This window comes from Phallusia mammillata, chromosome 4 (assembly GCF_965637545.1).
Source record: "Phallusia mammillata chromosome 4, kaPhaMamm4.hap1.1, whole genome shotgun sequence".
Lineage (NCBI taxonomy): Eukaryota > Metazoa > Chordata > Ascidiacea > Phlebobranchia > Ascidiidae > Phallusia > Phallusia mammillata.
Window position 1 is genome coordinate 18086323 of NC_137255.1, and position 20287 is coordinate 18106609.

The following is a 20287-nucleotide window of genomic DNA, read 5'->3' on the forward strand; positions in this document are numbered from 1 at the left end:
CTAATCACTGTTCGCGGCATTCCTTCTCGATTTTACTAAATAAAACCCACATTTAATACATGATAATAGGAAATTTATTTGCAGTGTTTGCTTGCGACTCGATAGACGGCTAAAGCTTTTTTATAGAAGCGCAAAAACAATACAGCACTATGACGTAACGAAAAGCAGGCTTTTGCCTATCGAGCCGAGCGCTAAGGAAAATCTGCATTGGGTAGAAGAAAAATATAGATTATTGCACAAAAAGCAAAAACTATAGAATCCGTCGCGTTAAGTTGATTACTCGTAGGCATCAGTCGGGCAGTGCCAAAGTTGAAGAAAGAACAAAAAACTCGTGCGCCATTGGCGACGTAATGGGAAAATGGTGGCTGTTAACTAAAAGAGAAAGCTAAAAGCATAGATGGGCGCTTTAACCAAAATGAGAACTTATAGATGAAATAAATAAAATGGTAAAAAATATCGTGCATGAGGGAAAACACAAAATAGGTTGCAGTTCAAAAATTCAGAAGCGCTTGGCATTGCGCGTTTGTTACAGAACAAAAAAAATGGCATTTCAACTAAACAAACAGTAGCTTTGCGTTTAAAGGCAGCACTACGCCACCGCAATAATAAACATAATAGTCGGGCTTTAAATCGCCTACTAGCGCTGGACGCAAAATGCGCCAAATTATAAAACATTTTTTTCGGTTATCGTGGGAATGTTGAAAGTTCGTCCTGATACCAAAACGATAAAATACAGCTACTAAAGTGCAAGCTCTAAACATATGACAAAACACACAACTGCATGGCAGCAATTTCCAGGCGGCCAGTCTCCAAACCTCAATAACCCAAGTGAAAAGTTGCAGCCTTCTGTGACAAATCCAAAAGGCCACTGTCCTCCAAGGACTGCCCAAGAGGGTTGGGTTCATTACGCATTGTGGTACTGATATCGTCAACAGTAGGGTAAGTAGAAGTAAGAGGCAAGCCAAATGTGCTGGGAGTAAAGTTGGAAAAGTTATCAAAGTCAGTCTGGAAGTTGGAAAAGGGCATTTGGTTGGTTGGAGGTACAGCAGCGCTAGGTTGAGTAAACGGAAATTCATGATTGCTGGAAACCTCTTTGTTATAGTCCATCAGATTTGCTGGTAAACTTGCGCTGTGATTGGCTGGCGAAGCATCACGTGAAACTACCGGGTTTAACAGCTGGTCAATAAAACTCTGCGGCGATTCGCTGCCGTTTCGTTCCGCCGCAAAATTGGGCATTTGCGCAGTCATTCGGTTACGAAAGTTATTGAAACTATTCGCTGACCCGAAGCTTTCGCCCGATGACATAAGTAAGCCACTGCTGTTGGTCACGTGAGTCGTTAGAGCGATCGGATTGGACGACTGTGAACTAACTGGAGCAGATGATTTGGTTGTCAGCAGAGGCGCGGAGCCGCCAGTGTGATGCATGGGTGGAACTGATTGGAACATATACGGGCTGGCACCCAAGCTCGAAGGAAATGCCCCTTGTGTTGATGACGAATGGGAAACAGTAGCTGGAGCTGTTCGCCTACACACATAATGACATTGTGTTGCCAAGGTTTACATGAGAGACCAAAATTGAGTCTTGTGTAAGGTTTTGATAAAACACGTTTTTCTTTACTAATCTAGTCATATTTCTGGCACAGTACTTAGTTTTATTAAGGCATAGAAAATAGGATTTTTACACATACCTGAGAACAGGTTCGCTTCTGTTTCTTCTAAAGTTCACTTCGTTAGGCGATGGAGTCGGCTGTGAAAAATATAGAATGGTCAAAATGGGCACAGATTATAAGTGAATAAGTGTGTTAAAAGCAAAAACGCGAACCTATATTGTAGTTCAACAATATTAGAACACAAAACATGGCTATAACATTTACATTTCCTCCAACCAAACCTTTCACCTCCATAACTTTGTTTCTTTTCTTGTATTCCATCTGTTGGTCAACTACTGTCTACATATTTCTGTTCAAAAAAACAAGACGTAAGGACCATTCCTGAACTGTTTATAATCCAACTTCTAACATGACTCGTTTTTTCTGCTGTCAGAAAAAACGGCTCATTCTTTTGTGAAATCAAACTCAAAATCTTTTACGGTTGTACCTTAAGTCAGCTGTACTGATCACTTTTAAGTATTTTTCTCTATGAGTTCGCTATTTCTTTCCAGTTTCTCCTTTGCTAAACCTGTTTGACTTGTACATTAATCTTCATTGTCTTTGCTGCGACGTTTGCCACAAACAACTGTAACTATGGATATTGTCTTCCGCACTATCTAAAAACATGATGAAACTGTTTTTAATATATAGGTCAAATTCAATGCAATTAAAACTAAAATAAATAAAGAACGCTGACAGTTTATGGTATAAGTCAGTATATGAACCGCAATTTTCTAAATTCAAGGCATTATAGTCCATGTTTTTTATAAGCAGCATAGTATCCAGATTTGAGTCTAAAATGCCGGTTCTGTTTTTCCTTTGTAAATTACTCAAAAAAAATTAAATGCATCCTAATCTTACCCCATTAGAGGCCGTGCTTTGTGACGTCACAGATTGTGTGTCCAGTCGTGCCGTTTCGTTTGACCTCACGGCAAAGACTCGTCCGGTGAGGGTCCGAATATAAGTGCCCTTTCTGCCCCGGATCACGCAATAGGTCTCGCCGACTTTAATACTTCCCGGTGCGTTAGACCCACTCACTGAGTTGACACTGGACGACTGGATAGGAGGCAACGGGATTTCCTGGGTAGCGACGATCTTTTGGACGGAAACTCCAGCCCGGTGGTAGTATGGCGAACCAGTTTGCCTTGACATTGCACCCTGTGGAAGTTGGAAATTAGGACAGTATTAAGATTTACAGGACATAAACCATCGAAGATTCTGAAAACTCTATACTTTAGAATGACAAATATGAGCAAACCAGGCCCCAAAAGAGGGCGTTGCATTAGAATTAAACTTCACGACAGTAACAAAGGGCTAAAGCATTATCAACTCGCCCGCAACCAACATTACACCACCACAAGTTACGTTCTTGTTATCTCGGGTGACCGTCGACTTTGCCATATTCAGAAATATTATTTCAATACTGGGAGCTGCTTTGAAGTGCTCGTACACAGATGTAAATTTGTAGACGTGCAAAAAAACAACTTACGGATTTAAGCTGCATGGGAAGAGGGGTGGATTGCATCGGGCGGACATTCGCAATCGGACGAGCGCCATCGTGCGGTAGATTTGATGGAAATATGGGCCTGAAAGCAATAATGATAGTTAGTACACAGAACAAGCCATGATGGATGTAAAATAGTTACAACAGGTTACAATTACCTGGACAGCATAGTATTGGTTGAGGCAGATTTCGGCAAAGCTCCAGCGCCTGTAGCTCCGTTGTAAAATCCAGCATATGATGGTCGGCTATAAAAAAACGTACAAATTTATGTTAAGTGTTAAATAACGTCTGTTTATACACCAAATGTTAGTGTAACATGCTTTGTTCACTTTTTATTCTTTATCACTTTAAAGAGCAACAAATCAAGTCCAACAAGCCTATGTTGTTCAAAACTTCAAATTGTGCGGCGCTCAAGAATAGTTGTCGATAGTTACCTGTAGTTGTATGTTGATGAAGCCATCTTGTCTCGCTGGTAACCTTTGTGTGCCATCCGCTTTTCAGCTTTCGTCAGCCGCTGATCTTTGCAATCCAGCAATAAAGATTCGTGTTGGAAGGGTCTGCGCGTCAGCCAATGACCGCTCATCTGTATTATCACGTAACAAAAACACACATGTCAGTAAGACAATCGATTTCAATACCCAAAGCAAGAAATCATAATTCCCTATTTTTACGTTACATTCTGTACATACTGATATAGGCCAAACTGCATGTATTTCGTTTGTTCTAGTACCGAGCACCATAACTAGCTGAAATCCGAAATATGCTTGCGGTATATTGATGAATCGCATTTGACGTTACAAACGCATACCACTATTGTAACGAGTACTTGCGTCTTGGTCTTGTGACCAAACGAGATTTCTGATCTGTGTAGCACCACTAAACCATTGTTGCCTGCTCGTGGCACCTGGTCACCCAAATAAGTTACAGCCTCTCCATCCAACAAAGACACTTCCCGTACCGTGCATGTCTCACGCAACACTGGATCGATGTATTCTTCGACATCGTTGAAATCAACCCTGGCCAGTTCATCGTTGCTGTATTCCAACAGTTTGAGAACTTCTTGTTTGGTGAAAACTGATGTCGGGTTCAGTTTGTCAACAACACGATCTGGAACAAAAATATTTTTACACTTTAACGAGCACAATTCAGTTGGTGCGAAGTGGCGCCTGGTCGTAGTAGAAAACAGGAACCGTCATGTAACTAAGAACAAGCCATTTCAGTCGCAAAATGTTGCCATTATTTAATTAAATGTTCCGACAAAACCAGGTTATCATCAGTATGACAATTTTGACATTAATAGTAGATTTGTGAAAAAGTTACAAGATGAGACTTTTCGTTTTTACTTAAGCTACATAGAAGGTCCCAGTCCGTGTGCCATGGTACAGGCACAGGAATCATTTCACTCATGTAAAATCTACAGAAAGTCACTCATTACGCTTATCCAAATAAGCAAGAAAGTTCTAGATCTGGTTTTAATTGTACCTGACATCCCCTGTTTTGAAACTTGTCGCTCGTAAATCTTTTTCTCCATCGATTGATCACAAACCAGTCTGCATCCAAAAATATGACGTGGTTAAGAAAATGGTTATGTTACCGTGTGACATATTTAGAGACGTAACCAAAATATCACATCAACACACCTGTAGATGTGACAATCCTTCTGCTGTCCGTATCTATATACCCTGCACACAGCTTGGGCGTCGTGGCATGGATTCCAGGAAGCGTCGAACACGATTACACGGTTTGCTCCGATCAAGTTGATTCCGAGACAACCAGCCCTAAACAATTCGATGTTAGAATAGTTCACCAATATAAACTGACCATTTCGACCTAAACTACTTACAATACATTTAGTGATTACAATCAAATGTCAAATAGCTTGTACAGTAAACCTCGGGTAAACTGGATTCGGTTAATCCGGATCTTCGCCCAATGCGGACAAAACTTGAGGCACGAAAAGATTTGTAATGTGGTAAGGCTTTAACTAATCGACATCGGTTAATCCAGATCTTTGCCTGATCAAATTTTTTGGCCCAAACGGGTCTTAAAGGCTTACTGAATATAGCAAATACATGGTAATGTAGACGTTTCACATATTTTACGTATTCTTAACCTACTTTTACGTCGGTGTTTAGTGCTCTTCGGTACTAGTGTAGATTAGCTCTGTTTTAACGTGTTAGACAAATATGTATTCATACCTGGTTGACAACAAGAAGAGCCACACATCTTTGTTGTCGGGTGAATTGAACTGATTAATCATACGTTCGCGGTCAGCAGAATGAGTGTTACCGTCCAAACGAAAGTAAGAACGGTTTTTGCACCAAGGCCTATACAAACAATAACAGCAGTCCATTAAATTACCACACTCTTTTGCACAAACAAAATATTCGTCAAGAAATCGTGATTAACATGCCTTGGTTCTTGGTCCGGTCTCGGCACTTGAAACTTGCTGAGAAACTCTTCAATCAGTGTGAGAGTGTTCAGTGATTGGCTGAATACGAGAAGACGGTCGCCAGAGGCAACAGAGGCTCGGATCATTTGCATCAGGATGACCATCTTTCCCGAAAGCTCAACAAAACCAGCTTGGTAATTGGTCAGAAGATCTTTGGCCTATATGCAAAACATTAAAAATCTTTGAACGACCAAGTTATTTGTCCAATTTGAAAGTGATTCCTGTGTTAAACGCTGTACTGTATATAAAATCTAATTTTATTTCATTTCGCCTTAATAAACAATGTTGTAAAATAACAGAACTTTTCAAAGAAATGTAGAGATAAAGTTAATTTAACTGCGTTGAGGCTCATTTACCCAATCGTAGTTGAATCCCTTTTCCTTGTCTTCGGAAAACGAGCTTGGGGCAGGTGAGGATGCTGCGCTCGCACCAGTGACACTTTCCTGGCTGCGAATGTAGAGAAAGTTAAGTTACACATGCGCAAGTAGTAAGGGGTTCTGTTTGGCTGGGCAGCCTACACCTTAAGATAGTGTGGAAGAAAATACAGCGTCACATATATATCATAAGTCGAATACGTTTAATAACACTCACGTAATGAGTAAACTAGTGTCCGAAACTTTGCTTGTAATCGTGATTTATGCAACGGATTTAAAAGAATCATAACTATGCTCAGTACCAACTACTCGAACTCTGATTCGACTCATCTATCTATACAAACTTACATACATGCACGTAGGCCCAAAAGTTCCAACCAAAGAAGTATATACCATGACGTAAAATACCATACCAGCAATCATAAACAGTTACCAACCTGTTAGAAGGAGATTTATTGGACGCTTGGCTCCCGTTTGTGTTGGTGTTGGGCAAAGGATCAGAAAGGTCAAAGTCAAGGTCGTCCTGTTTGTCTGTTTTCTCTTGCACCGTGCGGTACAATACATCCGGGTGGTTCCATATCTGACGAAAACATCACGTGTTTGGTTACGCCTACTCGTTATACAGGGGAAACCACACAGTTGTATGTGGGTGGCGCAATAAGCGCTTACGCGGCACAACCAAAGTATCAAAGTATTTGAACTGCCGCTCAGGGATTTGTAACAGCGATTAAATCTAATCCTCTTTAAGAATGAACGAATTTACAGGGCCCATGAAGTAAAATGACAAACTAATTGTTACACTTTTTGAGCTATCATAATTGACCATATAATTATTATTAAGAATGAAATAATTGACAGGGACAGGGTGAGGTAAAATGATAGTAATAATTGTTGTATTGTTTTTTTGACCTATCATATTTGACTACTTATAAATAGTTCGCTTCCAAACAATTATACTTTTAACCTTCCGGCAATTGTGCAATGAAAGTCGGCAACAATAGGAAGAAAGCATTGGACTTTGGTCGAGTACAAAGCACCAAAAACAAATGGTGCAGCCAACCCTCAGTTGAAATGTATATAGGGTGCTGGAGTAAAAAAAAACACCATCCACTCACCTTGCAGCATATAGAAAACGCCCGGATGGGGTTCACCGTGCTTCCCCAGCTGCCAGAAGCCCCTTCCATGTTGCGAGATATAAAAGTATTGTAAAGTTTCTTCTGCCACGCCGACATACGAATCATGAGTACGTGCTCTTCTTTCAAGGGAAGGTTATTCCGTAAAACACTGTGTGATCTGTACAACAGGCAAAAATATAATGTATTTAACTACAGCTATTCTAAATGCAGTAGCTGGTAGTAGTACAAAAACGTTTTAATAAGGGAAGAACCGAAATAAACAACTTAGAAAAAGGACTTGGTGCTCGGAATATTGTAACTTAATACATTTATGGCGTAATAAACAGATTAGTCGTGGAACAAACAAAACATCTTGAACCTACAAAAAAGAATTGATCGCAACAAAACCTACAACTTTGCTTTTTGACGTGACCGCACATAGAATGGGGTAACCGGTAGTTTAATTAGGCCCGAAAATTGTAATTTGTACACGTTTACAATGTATTTCAACAAAAAGCCGGGACCCCCAAAACACCTGTGAAAAACATCGGCTTCTCAACAAATACAACAACCTACTGATATTTCTCACCTTCGCTGCACAAATCCTTTCAGCAAGCTGTGAAGGACATGCGACCTGAATCTCATAAGACGGATATCATCCTTTGTGCTGTCTGCACACTGGCCATTCAATATCGGTCTTTCAAACATGTTGGAGAATTCCTGTTTTGTACCAAGAAAGCTGGGACGAACGAAGTCCACCATACACCAGTATTCCATCAGGTTATTCTACAGGCAAATATCATCAACAAAATTATATTTTGGTTTTAAATAGGAAATTGGAAAAGACATAATCGAAGTTAGCTAAGTTATAATCTACAACAAAAAATTCTGATTGTAAAAACTGCATTTTTTACCACCAATAGGTGTATGGTCAGATAATACACGCATAAAAGCAGGCAACACCAACTGTTTGTTACAGATTAGTTAAAAAATTAAATTAAAGAAAGTGCGTTGGGGAGATTTTAACATATTTCGTCGGTATTAGCCTACTCATGCATATTATGGACAGCTTCGAAAAATTGGTAAAGATTAAAGAACCATTTTCACCTGCAGAGGATAGCCAGTGAGAACAAGTCTTCGTTTTGTACGGACATCTTTAAGTACTTTGGAAATATTAGCATGGCTGTTCTTGATTCGATGACCTTCGTCACAAATGATCAGATCCGGTCCAGGCTTCAGCAAACTATCTTGCATTCCTGGGAAAAAACTCGTTTTAGTTTATTGTACGATTGCAAAGTGATCGATTTTTGGCATTTACCGTGTTTAAACAGGTTTAAAGCAATGGTTAAAGTTTAAATCAAATAGGAAGCTGTTGGCGGAACCAGTGGGTAGAATGGGTCAAATGCAGAAACCGACAGCCCACAAAATAATGTTCTACAAAATTGGCTAAATTTGAACGCTGTTTAAAATATTTCACCTATTGTAGGGTGTTTGTTGGGGGTAATTTCGAGGGCCAACCCAAGTCGTACCAATCACTTAAGAGAGAAAAATTGGTTTATTTTCACCACGCGACAGTACAAGGACGTATATTTACCTGATTGTAAACTCGAAATTCGGCCTTGCTCGTCAAGGTCCACGACAGAAGGTAATTCGGTCTTCGTCTTTTTACTTCGACGCTTGCGTGATTTTCGGCTCGCCAGTAGTCTGTACATCTCATATCCGACAAGCAACATGCCTCCTTCCTCGTACCACTGTGTTACTACCTTCGACCTGAGCAGATTTCATATTATAGCAAATATACACAAACTGAAGGGGATAATAGGGAGGGTATTAACATTACCTTTTACTTCATGACGCATTTATTGCTACTTTTAACATACACCTTTTTTATCTATCGTTTTTACACGAAGATTGTTTCGCACCTGTTTTACCAATCTTTTGAGAGACTCAAAGTGGACATAAACAGGTGTAACTGATGTGACCCTTCGTATCACTGATGATGACATTAGTTTAAGCCGAAAAATTTGAACAATAAAGCATATCGCTTTTTGCGTTTATTTGGACCCTTATGTTTATCATTAAACTTATGAGCAGGTCCGTGTATAATGTTCTTACATACACCGTTTTCGATTATTTCCCGTTACTTACTTCTCTTAAATTTTGCAATACGAAAAAATACATACAGCAAGGAGTCCTATCCACACAACAAGCCGAATTAAAGTGTAGAAACACAAAAAAACTGAAAACCTCAATACCTTGATTCGACAGTCTTGTGGGACTCGGTAAGAACGTGAACGGAAAACGATCTTGGCCACACGAGGGCAGGATTCTCGTTGACGCATTTCGATTTAAGGGGAAGCCACATGTCAAACTCCGCCACCCAATTCATCAAAGTATTTACCTTGGGAGGAAATGTAAAAATGTAATGACGAATGGCTACACACATATTTGAGGTTAGGAAACCAAAAATATTCCCATCATTTCTGATATAAAAGACAAGACCATAATCGATACGATCTTACAACCAAAGCGAAACAAATAAAGGTTATACAAGAAGTTGCGCAAAATGTCTACTACGTCACTGCAACAACATTAACATCAATTCTTACCGGAACCACGCACAGAACAGTCCTTGCTTTTGTGAATCGAAGAAATACGTCAACGAAGGAGATCACCTGAAGGGTTTTCCCCAATCCCATGGCGTGGGCCAAGATGCAGCCAAAGCCACTGCTGGTCTCATAGTGCGAAAGAGTCTCCACTAAATTGTCGAACATGAAGCGAATTCCACCAATCTAATAAATAAACGAAAATGTATGTGGATGGGAAAATAAACAAAGAATTTTTTTTACAGTGCCATAACAAATTGTCAGTTAGTTGCTTATACTCAATTTAACTTTTTTGACCCACCGGACTAAAGTTTTTTATACGCCGGACATAAGCAGACCACGGAACGTGACTCAACCTAATCGTGAGATGTTAAAATTACCTAACGTTTTTTTAAGCCATTTAAGTTTATATCATTTATCTACATTCCACTGAGCTCCTTTATGTTTCTGAACAGTCACAACGTATTTGCTTATGTAAGCATTTTTTTAAAACAACAAAAGAAAACATCTGCCAATTTAACTGAAAAACCTAATTATAACCATATAAATCCCGGTATTTTTTATGTCCTATTCAAATTTGCTGTAACTGCATCGAACCCCATGGGACAGGAAAAAATACAACGCCACCCCTTTAGGAAAAAAACGATTAACAATATTACACAACGTGAATCCTGTTACTGAACCATGTTACCTTTGGATGATCTCATATTGAGTCTAAAAAATGGATTACACAACGCAAAATCTCTTATCAAACAGCGGCGTTCACTTTTTGTATTGACAAGTAGAATTTGATCAATCCACTTAGTGTCAAACCATCTCGAAACATAATTCAAGCAACGCAACCTTCATGTAAACAGAATTCCTACACAAATCAGTTTGAGGTTAAACTGCATCATTGCCATTTGCTTACCTGATGAGGAAGGACTGCTTTGGAAAGTTGAGGAGCCAGAAAAATTTCGGGTTCGTTACTGGGTCGGTTGACATTGACAAGAACTCGACCTTGTGCGTCTGGTTGATTCAGCGTATCGTCCGAATGCATGCCACTGTGAATGTTGACATTGTAAGTTAGATTTTTGATAATTTGGAAATCACCATTGTTCATTCCTGAACGAATTAGGTTTGTGTAACAATGACCAAACAAGTTTTTTTTCCATAAATTGCAAAGATAAAACAACAAGACTTTAAACATAGTTTCTATCATTACGGGGGGGGGTGCAAACTGTGTCGTTTTAATTCCAGGAGTAGTCGTAACTGTATATCTTCCTATCAATGGACTTGAAATTAGGCCATGGTGACACCTTACATTTAAATAAATCAACAAAAAACTGCCATAAGCAGTTAGTTATCACTCATGTTACCTTAACGAATCGGGTTTTGAGATTTGTATGTTGGAAATATTGTCACCTACACTAAGATCAGGGACTCGTTTTTTTGAAAGTGTGCAAAGCCTTCACAAAACCAGACTCAATGTTCCCTATATGTGTGTTTACAATTGCGAGTGAAAACAAGGAACAAATGTGGTGTGTTTACATACATCACAAACGGAGACCACTGCAAACCTGTTGTTGACTTCCTCCATTCCTGGGTCCTCGTCTTTTACTTCTCCTGTGCATATGACGTCATCCGAGTTGTCGGAGCTGACGTCAATCGCGTCGGTTGGTTTCGAACTCTCTATGTCGCTCTCATCGCTGCTGATAGTGATCACGTCTTCCGCTGTGCAAAACAACAACGACGCATTTTTACATTTAATGTGTGGTTGCCAAGTGATTTACGGTCGCCCGTTGTCAAGCATCATTGGAATTTTTTTAGTTAAGCTATCTGCGTGGGTTTTGGTGAAAAGTTCCCTGTTCGAAAGTCGATGATGGCATGGACTGTAGGCAAATGCCTGTTTGACTCAGTATATGCAAATTGAGACTAACCTTTTTGGGCGGCGGGTGGTTTTACTGCGGCCGTAAATGAACTAAGGCCGGGAGGACGATCTGAAGCGGTGAGAAGTTGAGCAAGAAACGATGATTGAGCTGTAGACGATGGAATCATTGGCTGCTCTTGTTTTGCCGTGGCATCTGCTTGCTGAAGAACAACAATTGTTTTGAGTTGTAAAATTAAGAAAAAAGAGCAAAAAATTTGCTTGAAGATTAGGCAAACGGTAAAATTTAGGTAAATGCAAATTTCAATATAAATTACTTCCCACTGTCAAGGTATTGTATTTTCGTGGTTATATAAACGCTATGCACTCGCGGAAGGTGAACCGAAACCAAACAATAAAGAATTTATTTTTGGAAACGGGGAAGCACGCAAGCGTCACCAATAACCAGTAGTTGGTATTTGCGCAATCTTTGCTATACAATCGATACTACATTGCATCGGTTGACCACAAACGAGTCAGTTTACAGCATAGGTGCTCTGCCTACCATTTGGGCTCTCTGTTGTGCTTGTTCCTCTATCCTTTTTCGTCGCTGCTGTTCTTCTTGAACAGCTAGAAGCGTCTCCTTGTTAAGTTTGTCTTCGGTCAGCATTTTCCTTAATGGACAATACAAGATGTTGCAAACCTTTATAGAAACTAACGTCTGTTCAAAAAGGTTCTTTTAAGGCACTCTTCCCCATGGTTATGCCATAAAGTAGCAGGGTTCCAAAGGAAAAAAGGACTTGTGTGAGTAACTTTGGGGTATAATGTGTATGTCTAGTTTATTGCAACCTTTGTCAGCGTACCTGTGTGATCATAAACTTTACGAACTATGCAGTCTGGTTGTAAAAAATGTTCTGATTTTTAATTGCGGTAGTGGCACAGCTGAATTTTGAATATTTTTTTTTACAACATGTTACAGTGGATAGTATTAAAGTTAATAGTTTTGCTGCCTCTAATGTTATGGCATGCAAGTTTTATTTTGCTTAACCCAGAACCCCTTTCTGTTTTAAAACTGTAATTGTATCAGTTACCTAATTTTTCTTCTTTTGTTCGGATCCTGTTTTTTCCTTTTTTTGCCAGTTTCGCCAGTTGCGACAACATTTTCTTCAGCTTGCTGATTTTCCATGTCTGATTCTCCGTCTGCTTCTTCACCTCTATCAATGGTTTCTTGAAATACACACAATTAATTAGGTAATGATAAAAGATTAGTCAGATGTTTTACACACACACATATATAATGCCTTTACACTTAATTGTTAAATTCCTTTTATTTGTTTCAAACAAAAACAAGATTTATTTATTTTTGTAAACAAATTATTTGAACTACAATATGACAAGTAAAAATTACAAATCTGCATGTGATATTGGAAAGATTAGGAAAACTTTGTTTTAGTATGAATACTGTTAACACTGGCAATAAAAGATGAGAGTGCAACAACATGAGGAACAATAAGTGGCCGAACAAAAAGTAAGTGGGGAAAACCACCAGCGTGTCTGATTCCAGTGCCCTAACAGGAACTGTGCCTGAGAGTGCTCTATTCACAAACAGTGGGATGATGGTGCAAGACCCAGACTTTGCTAAGGGTATTGACACAGGCAACACAATACCAGTTTCCTAATATAGCTTGTATTCGAATATCACTAATTCATCGGAAGAAAGTAGCATCAACCAAGATCACAGAAAGCTTACAAACTACAAATATTAAACCTCCAAACTAAAAAGTACCAACTTACAAATAAAAAAACAAAAAGTTTTGTAGAGTTAAGGTATCTAAACACCATATTGAACTTATTTGCATACAAAGGATAGGTAATGTGTAAGAAAGTATTAAGAGGTGATTTGTTTGTTTAAACCCACAAAATTCAACAAGCATTAAACGATCATCCGTACAAAAATAAATAATTAACTTTAGGCACATAAGCAGGAAATGAGCAAATTACACACCATTATGAAACCAAGATGTTTTGATGTCATGCTTCATGACCTATGTATAACTATGAGTCATTTCCCAAGATAAGTTATTGCCAGACTGTTGGTGGAGTTAACAACCTAGATTTTCAGTAGCATTTGTCACTTAAAAAAAAACATGTCATGAAGTAGTTTTACAAACCATAGCTTTTTAGTCTGTTTGGAGCTTTCACAGATTTAATAAACTTTCTATTTAGCAAGCAGGTATTTAAAATATGTCAGTTGCAGTTAAACATGTAAGTTTACATTACCTACCTGATGTAATGGAAGCAGGTGATGAAGGAGTTGTTGGGTCTTCTTCAACTATTTCTTCTGTGTCTTGCTCACTGCTTTTCGTCTCTTCAGTATCACAAAGATTTTCGTCTCTGTTAATATATGCACATAAAGTTAATTTTCTTTTCCATATGTTACCATGTATTACAGATTTTATCACGCAAAGGTGAAAAATGGCTGTTTCAAAATAGGTAAAACTTCTGCAATAAAACCCCCAATACCGATTATTTAAGAAGCGCGCTGTGCCAAACAAACATTGACGTTGTCAATTTTGTTACGCAATACGTAGATTTTGATCTGCATTTAACCTCATGGCGTTACATAGTCGAGCGGGTGATAACTAGTGATGCACCGAACCCGTTTCGGGCCGAAACCGAATATTCGGCCAGGGGGCCGAACCTAAAAGCCTCGTTTCTATGGATATTTTCAACTGAACCTTGTGTCGTTGATACGAGTGAATTGAATTATGACAAATCAAAATCCGTTTCACAATGCGGAAGCTTTACTAAACTTGTAATATTTTTGCAGAAAACGTGGCTCGTATTTTATAAAAAAACAAAAATTTGTTAATGACGTTTTGTATTGGCGAAAATGATAGTTTAGGCATTAATTCCACGCAATCAAAAAGTTCGCTTTCGGCCGAATTTTCAAAAAAGTTCGGGCCGAAACTGAAACATCGAAAAACAGCGTATTCGCCCGAAATGTTTCGGCCAACCGAAACTTCAGTGCTTTACTAGGAATAACCTCTTGTTGACCTTGTAAGCTGTGACACTGAAAAGTAATTCGTGGTTTTGTTGCGCAAAAACAATTTTAAAGTGGAAATTTAAATACTACTTCGAGTCTTTATTTCACAAAACACATGTTGTAAAGCCTTTCGCGATTCTGAAAAAGCGTGTACTCTACAATGCTAAAACAACGATGGAAAACATTTCGATTTCAAAACCTTGCACAAAAATATTCCACCAATACCGTTATCTAATGCACTGTATTTCGATATAAAACGGTAAAAAATGCGTAAAATTTTAGTGCTTTGAAATACTTTATATTAAACAACCAGTAAATAACAAAACCGCTGGATTAAAAACTTTCAAAAATTTATTATGTTTCGGGGGATTTACCTGAAGATTAACTAATATTTTAAGTCCTTTATCTGCGAAAAGGAAATGAATTCTAACCACTTAATTTCAACGGGAGCCTGAAAACAAATTCGCATTATGCAACAAAACGTAACAAAAACATGTGTTCCCTTTGGAATAGGAAACTGGATTTATGTTGGCCATATGCCATACTTTCGAAAACGCTGCTTAGCTTATCCTTGTTTGACAAGTTTGGAATGTGAACACAACTTTCGTTAAAATTATCGCATTTCATTGTTCTTGTGCATTTACATGCTGTCTGTTTGGCACCTTCCATCCATGCACACGTGAGGCACCATAGAACGTAAAAACGTACATATACAGCAATAAGATGCAACTTTACGATGGCAGAAAAGAACTGGTGAAGTAAAAACTTATCCTGTTGGGTTATGTAACACTTCATAGTTGCGTCATACATAGAGGTGAGAGGGCGGAAACCTGTGTGGCTGTTGCCAAGTGACAGGATAAGACTGATTTTTAGGTTGCGTTTTTTAGAACTTGCTAAACCAAACGGGTAATTCGGCCACGTCTATAAAAGTCTTAAAGCTTGTCTGCGTACAATCGTACTGACAATATTACAAGCTCGGCTTTGCCTGTCAACAAACAAAGCCAGGTTAATCCCAAGCAACCGAGAAAAATGACAAGACGAACATGGCTTAGGGCAGACTAAAGGGACTAACGTGCAAGGATATTGAAATCAAACGATTTAGTTTTGATTTTATGTGCTTTCGACTTGGACACGTCGTTCTCGTTCCCGTGTGTTGGGAACAACAATCGAGATGCATTAAAATACTGATGACTGTCAATGCCACTGTTTTTTGGCAAATATGAATACCTGTATTAACAATTAAATTAAATTAACCTGCATTAACAATTAAATGCACTAAGACAGCGCACCACCGGAATACAATAACTCACCAGGTTTGAGGCGTCCGGATTAAAGTCGCTTAATCAATACTAAAACCAGATTACAACCAAAATTGATTCAAAACGTTCAGCTCTTTGTAGAAAAAAAAATGCTAGAAAGATGTGTTTAACTGCCTTAAAAGTATGATTTCATTAATTTAAGAGTTTACATCCTTATGCCAAACAACTACCAACAAAAATACAAAAATAACACGCTAAACAGATAAATTGCCTTCCATGTCAATGCAAAGATTGAGCTCCTTTATGCGCACCTTTACTGTTCTGTTTGAAATGCGTTTTAAAAAATACATGTGCCGTTCAATGCGATCACTGCTAAAGCCAATTCAACGATTTTCGGGCAAACCAGCCAATTACCGCGATGGCCTGGAGAAATTCGTTTTGGTGTTACGGTAAAGGCTGTGACGAAGCGGCCACAGCAGCTTGTTACATAACAGCTTAAGTCACACTTATATAACTGAAAATGCCTGTGCTAAATGCTTCTTTTAGCTGCACTGTTATATCACAAAGAACATACAAGGGTATTAGCTAATATGTTGCACTTGCGGTCAAAATAGGAAAAATCTATCTGACATACAAATCGGTAAGCGTCGTTGCTTTCCTTTTGGTAACTATATTGCTGTAGCTGGAACATATATGTCCAAAATCTGTGCAAAACAATATCAACTTATAGCAGTATAGTCCTACTATAGCAGTGGTTTTCAACCGGTGTTTCGTGAAAGATCGTCAGGTGTTCCACAAGAAAGTTAGTTTGACTAGTCCATGGAACAGCGTAATTGGTGTTTCGCAAGATTATTTTGATGCATGAAGTGTTCCGCGGCTCAAAAAAGTTTAAAAACACGTCGCGGTGCGGCGAAGGTTGTCCTGCAGTAACCTCTTGTAAGTGCGGGAGCAATGTGAATTACACTCTTATTAATGCGATATGGGCAACATCGACATCGACTCAACCACAACGTTTTGAGGCAAATACATCTTTTTATTTGACATGTTCAAAAAACAGCGGTCTTATTCCGATCCACTGTTGGTTGCGAAGCCAAAATCGGAAGTCTGTCAATCACTAACGCATAGCGTGGTGCACACATTAGAAAGAACACCCAGACCCAGTGTACATGTTTGGGGTGGTAATGGGCCAACCCACCCTTAAAGGAAGACTACTTTGACTTAGATAAAAGTTTGATAAAATGATTTCATAATACACTAGAAGGGTGGCTTAGCACATTTTGTTGTTTCATTTCCACTATAACCTATTTTAAAACATGAATATATTTCCTATGCTTATTTTGTATTGGGTCCCATATTAGCCATCGTCTTTTATAACCTTAGTCGTTTCTGCAGGCAGAAACTCATGGGTCCCCATACATGCAAAGTTGAAAATAATGCATTTCAAGAGATAACCATGAGAAAGTCGGGTGTTGTAAGGTAAAACACAGTCATCGGCACTGGGCTTAAATAATAATACTATGTAGAGTACAAACTATATAAATATAGATTCACCCCAGATATTGTTTGAAGTGTGTCCTATTTAATGTTCTTTTTCAAAGAAAAGAAGGAGTAAATAGTGGCATAATGGGTTAAAACAAAAAATGGACACCTATGAAAAGCAAATTCTACAAGCTGTCCAATTTTCATTCAATTTGAACATTGTGAAAAGGGTCACCCATAGGGATTAGTTGGTTAAGTTGTGGTGCAACAGGGCAAAACACAACATTTGAGGACTTAGTATGTTCGATAAACTTTGCAAATTTCATATAATTAGGACACTTTTTAAAAGTTCATTTATTTTAGGGGGCTAGTTGAGTAAATGTTGGGGCTACAAGATAAAACACATCAATCGAAACCTACAAATAGCATAGTCCACATGCTACCCAACTTTTAACCAATCCCGACCCTGTTTAATAAACTCACTCATTTTAGGGGGCTAATGGGGTAAAATTGGGGCTACAAGGCTAGACACAACAATCAGCTCTTATGAATGGTAAATTCTGCAAGTTGTCTAAATTTCAGCCAATTCCAACAATGTTTAAAAAACTCACCCACTTTAGGGGGCTAGTGGGGTAACTAATGGGGTCCGACACACAATCTAAAAAAATATGAAACCTCAATGACTCAATCAATAGTACTGCAATTTCAGCCCAATCTGCTAATGTATTATAATTTTGACCACTAGAGGTGTTTTGAGCAACAACCGTTAATGTTTCTTACATCATAGGGCTGTTACCAACCCCCTAACTGCCATGGCGCAAAAACGTCCACCAACGAACCCACAAAGTCACAAACGAGTAACATACAACTGGTTGCCCATGTAACACTATTGCGCCACAGAAATCTTTCATTTGTGGTGCCCAGTAACATACAAATACGTTTTACACTTTGGGGGATTGTGGGGTAAATGTTAGGGCTACAGGGTTGAACACAACAATCGACACCTATAAATGGCATACTCTACAACAGTGGTTCCTAAACTTTTTTCTTTTAAGGCGCATTTTAGAAAAAACACAAATTATTTGGCGCACTTCGAACATTTGAATAAAAAATATATTTGAATTTTTTATTTCAGTTTAAAATGGCACAGCAAATTAGCTGACAAAGGCACTAACTATGAGGTCATAAAGCCGCTATACAGGTCACTCTCATAGTTAAATAGCCTAGTTGAACATCTCAGAGACATGGAGCATGTTGGCCTAGTGGTCCAAGCACCTGGTACTACTACTCTACTTGATTGATTTTAATTTCAATTTTTGCGGCACACCTAATGACATCTCGCACCACTGCTCTACAAGCTATCCAAATTTCAGCCAATTCTGACACTGTTTACAAACTCACCCATTTTAGGGGGCTAGCGGGGTAAATACTAGGGTTATCTGGACAAACAAAGTGGGATGCACATCTACATAACTATATCTGCCATCTGTATAAGATTCAGCCACATCCATCAAACATTTGATAGCAAAACGAGTCAGACAAACTTTGGGAAAAAATACCCATTTTAGGGGGCTAGCAGGGTAAATACTGGGGTTATTAACAAAAACATAATGTGAATATTAGGTAACAACAACATTTGTATGCTAGTAAAAAATGTAGGGAGATTCAAATTAGAACAACCACGTGTTATGAATAGTTGGTTTAAATGTAGAATATTGAACCCAAAATTTTTTATAATTATTGGCTGTGCAATAGTAATTCATGACAACATCCAATTAGACGTCTTTATTATATCAAAAATGATCCGATGTTTTTAAATACGCTTCGACATTCTGATAAACTGAAATAAAACAGCGGGGAAAAAAGGCCAGAGGGAGATTAAAAAAAGCATGAACAACTTAATATTGTGCCAGAGGGAGATTAAAAAATGCTTGAACAACAAAATATTGTGCATTTGTGTGAAAAGAAATGAAGAAATGTACACAATCACAAAAATATAATAGAGTAATGCCATAAATGTTGTGGCAATGCAACATCTTTATTTTAACTTCACAAACTGTTTTCTAGGAAATTTTCAGCACTTAAAAAAGATTGTTTATGTGATGGAAGAGCAGGAAATTCCAGATACTGTGTTGACATATATTATCAATTAAGAAAAACAATTTAACAAGCATGAACCATTCATTACATGAGTTTTATTCACTGACATATTTCACAACTGGTTAAAAAAATAATAAAATATACATATTATGTATGCAGTTAAGATGAATATATTAAAATATATCCAAAGTATGATTGCTTTGATATTATGTATGCATTGACACTTTTTGAAATGATCAGAGCACTTTTTTAAAAAATGTTCAGGCCAATTTATATTGGTCCCAATGACCCATAATAAATAGCAAATTTGCATTCAAATCTGACTGGATTTGCTGTTTATTTAGTTAAATTAGACATGTTTAAAAACCTCACAAGAGACATCATAATTTCATCAATGTTTTATGTAAGCATGAATAAGCCATTAACTATGACTTGTAAACGATTTTGCAGTCATTGTTAACTAAAACGTACAAAACAAAAAGTATAAAGGTTCTTTAATCTTTGTCAACTTACTTGGATTTTTCTTGGTCTGGTGTTATGCAGGTAGGTAAATCAATGTCAGGAAAGTCCATTTTGCTCATGTGTGCTTTACATTCAGGTTAAAAAATAGTCCAAGAGTATTAACATTTGATACAGGAGTTTTCTATGATTATTTAACAGACACTATAAAGTGATATCTAGGCTTCAAAGTAACTTAAAAAGTGAATGGGGATTTCTATTTTCATTATTAAACACAAAAAACACTTTTAAAACTACAGAAATTTGATTTTTGATTTAAATTTCAAAATCACAAAATACGAAAACGTAAACCACTTTAAACATCCATCTTGACCGTAATAACGCAGTTGGTTCAGATT

General features: G+C 38.1%; 1 protein-coding gene across 1 annotated transcript; it reads right to left on the bottom strand.

Moving 5' to 3' along the window:
* Positions 1-51: 51 nt before the first annotated feature.
* LOC145222904 (helicase ARIP4-like) lies at positions 52-20139 on the bottom strand. The gene is made up of 26 exons (XM_080089143.1): positions 19944-20139; positions 13831-13940; positions 12638-12773; positions 12112-12220; positions 11620-11770; positions 11260-11413; positions 10611-10743; positions 9704-9886; positions 9350-9495; positions 8689-8864; positions 8202-8350; positions 7684-7880; positions 7095-7272; positions 6417-6559; positions 5962-6052; positions 5567-5763; positions 5352-5480; positions 4794-4931; positions 4636-4703; positions 4112-4260; positions 3588-3736; positions 3312-3398; positions 3139-3235; positions 2511-2807; positions 1689-1747; positions 52-1525 (listed from the first exon to the last, which is right to left on the bottom strand). The coding sequence occupies exons 1-26, from the start codon at positions 20009-20011 to the stop codon at positions 817-819; spliced, it is 4203 nt and encodes a 1400-aa protein (XP_079945269.1). The 5' UTR covers positions 20012-20139; the 3' UTR covers positions 52-816.
* Between the last annotated feature and the right edge of the window lie 148 nt (positions 20140-20287).

Coding starts and splice junctions, on each gene's coding strand:
- LOC145222904 (XM_080089143.1), bottom strand. CDS start 20,011: ATGAGCAAAATGGACTTTCCTGACATTGATTTACCTACCTGCATAACA. Junction 6,053..6,416: donor AATAAATCTCCTTCTAACAG/GTTGGTAACTGT, acceptor CTACATTCGCAG/CCAGGAAAGTGTCACTGGTG. Junction 4,704..4,793: donor AAGGATTGTCACATCTACAG/GTGTGTTGATGT, acceptor TTTTGGATGCAG/ACTGGTTTGTGATCAATCGA.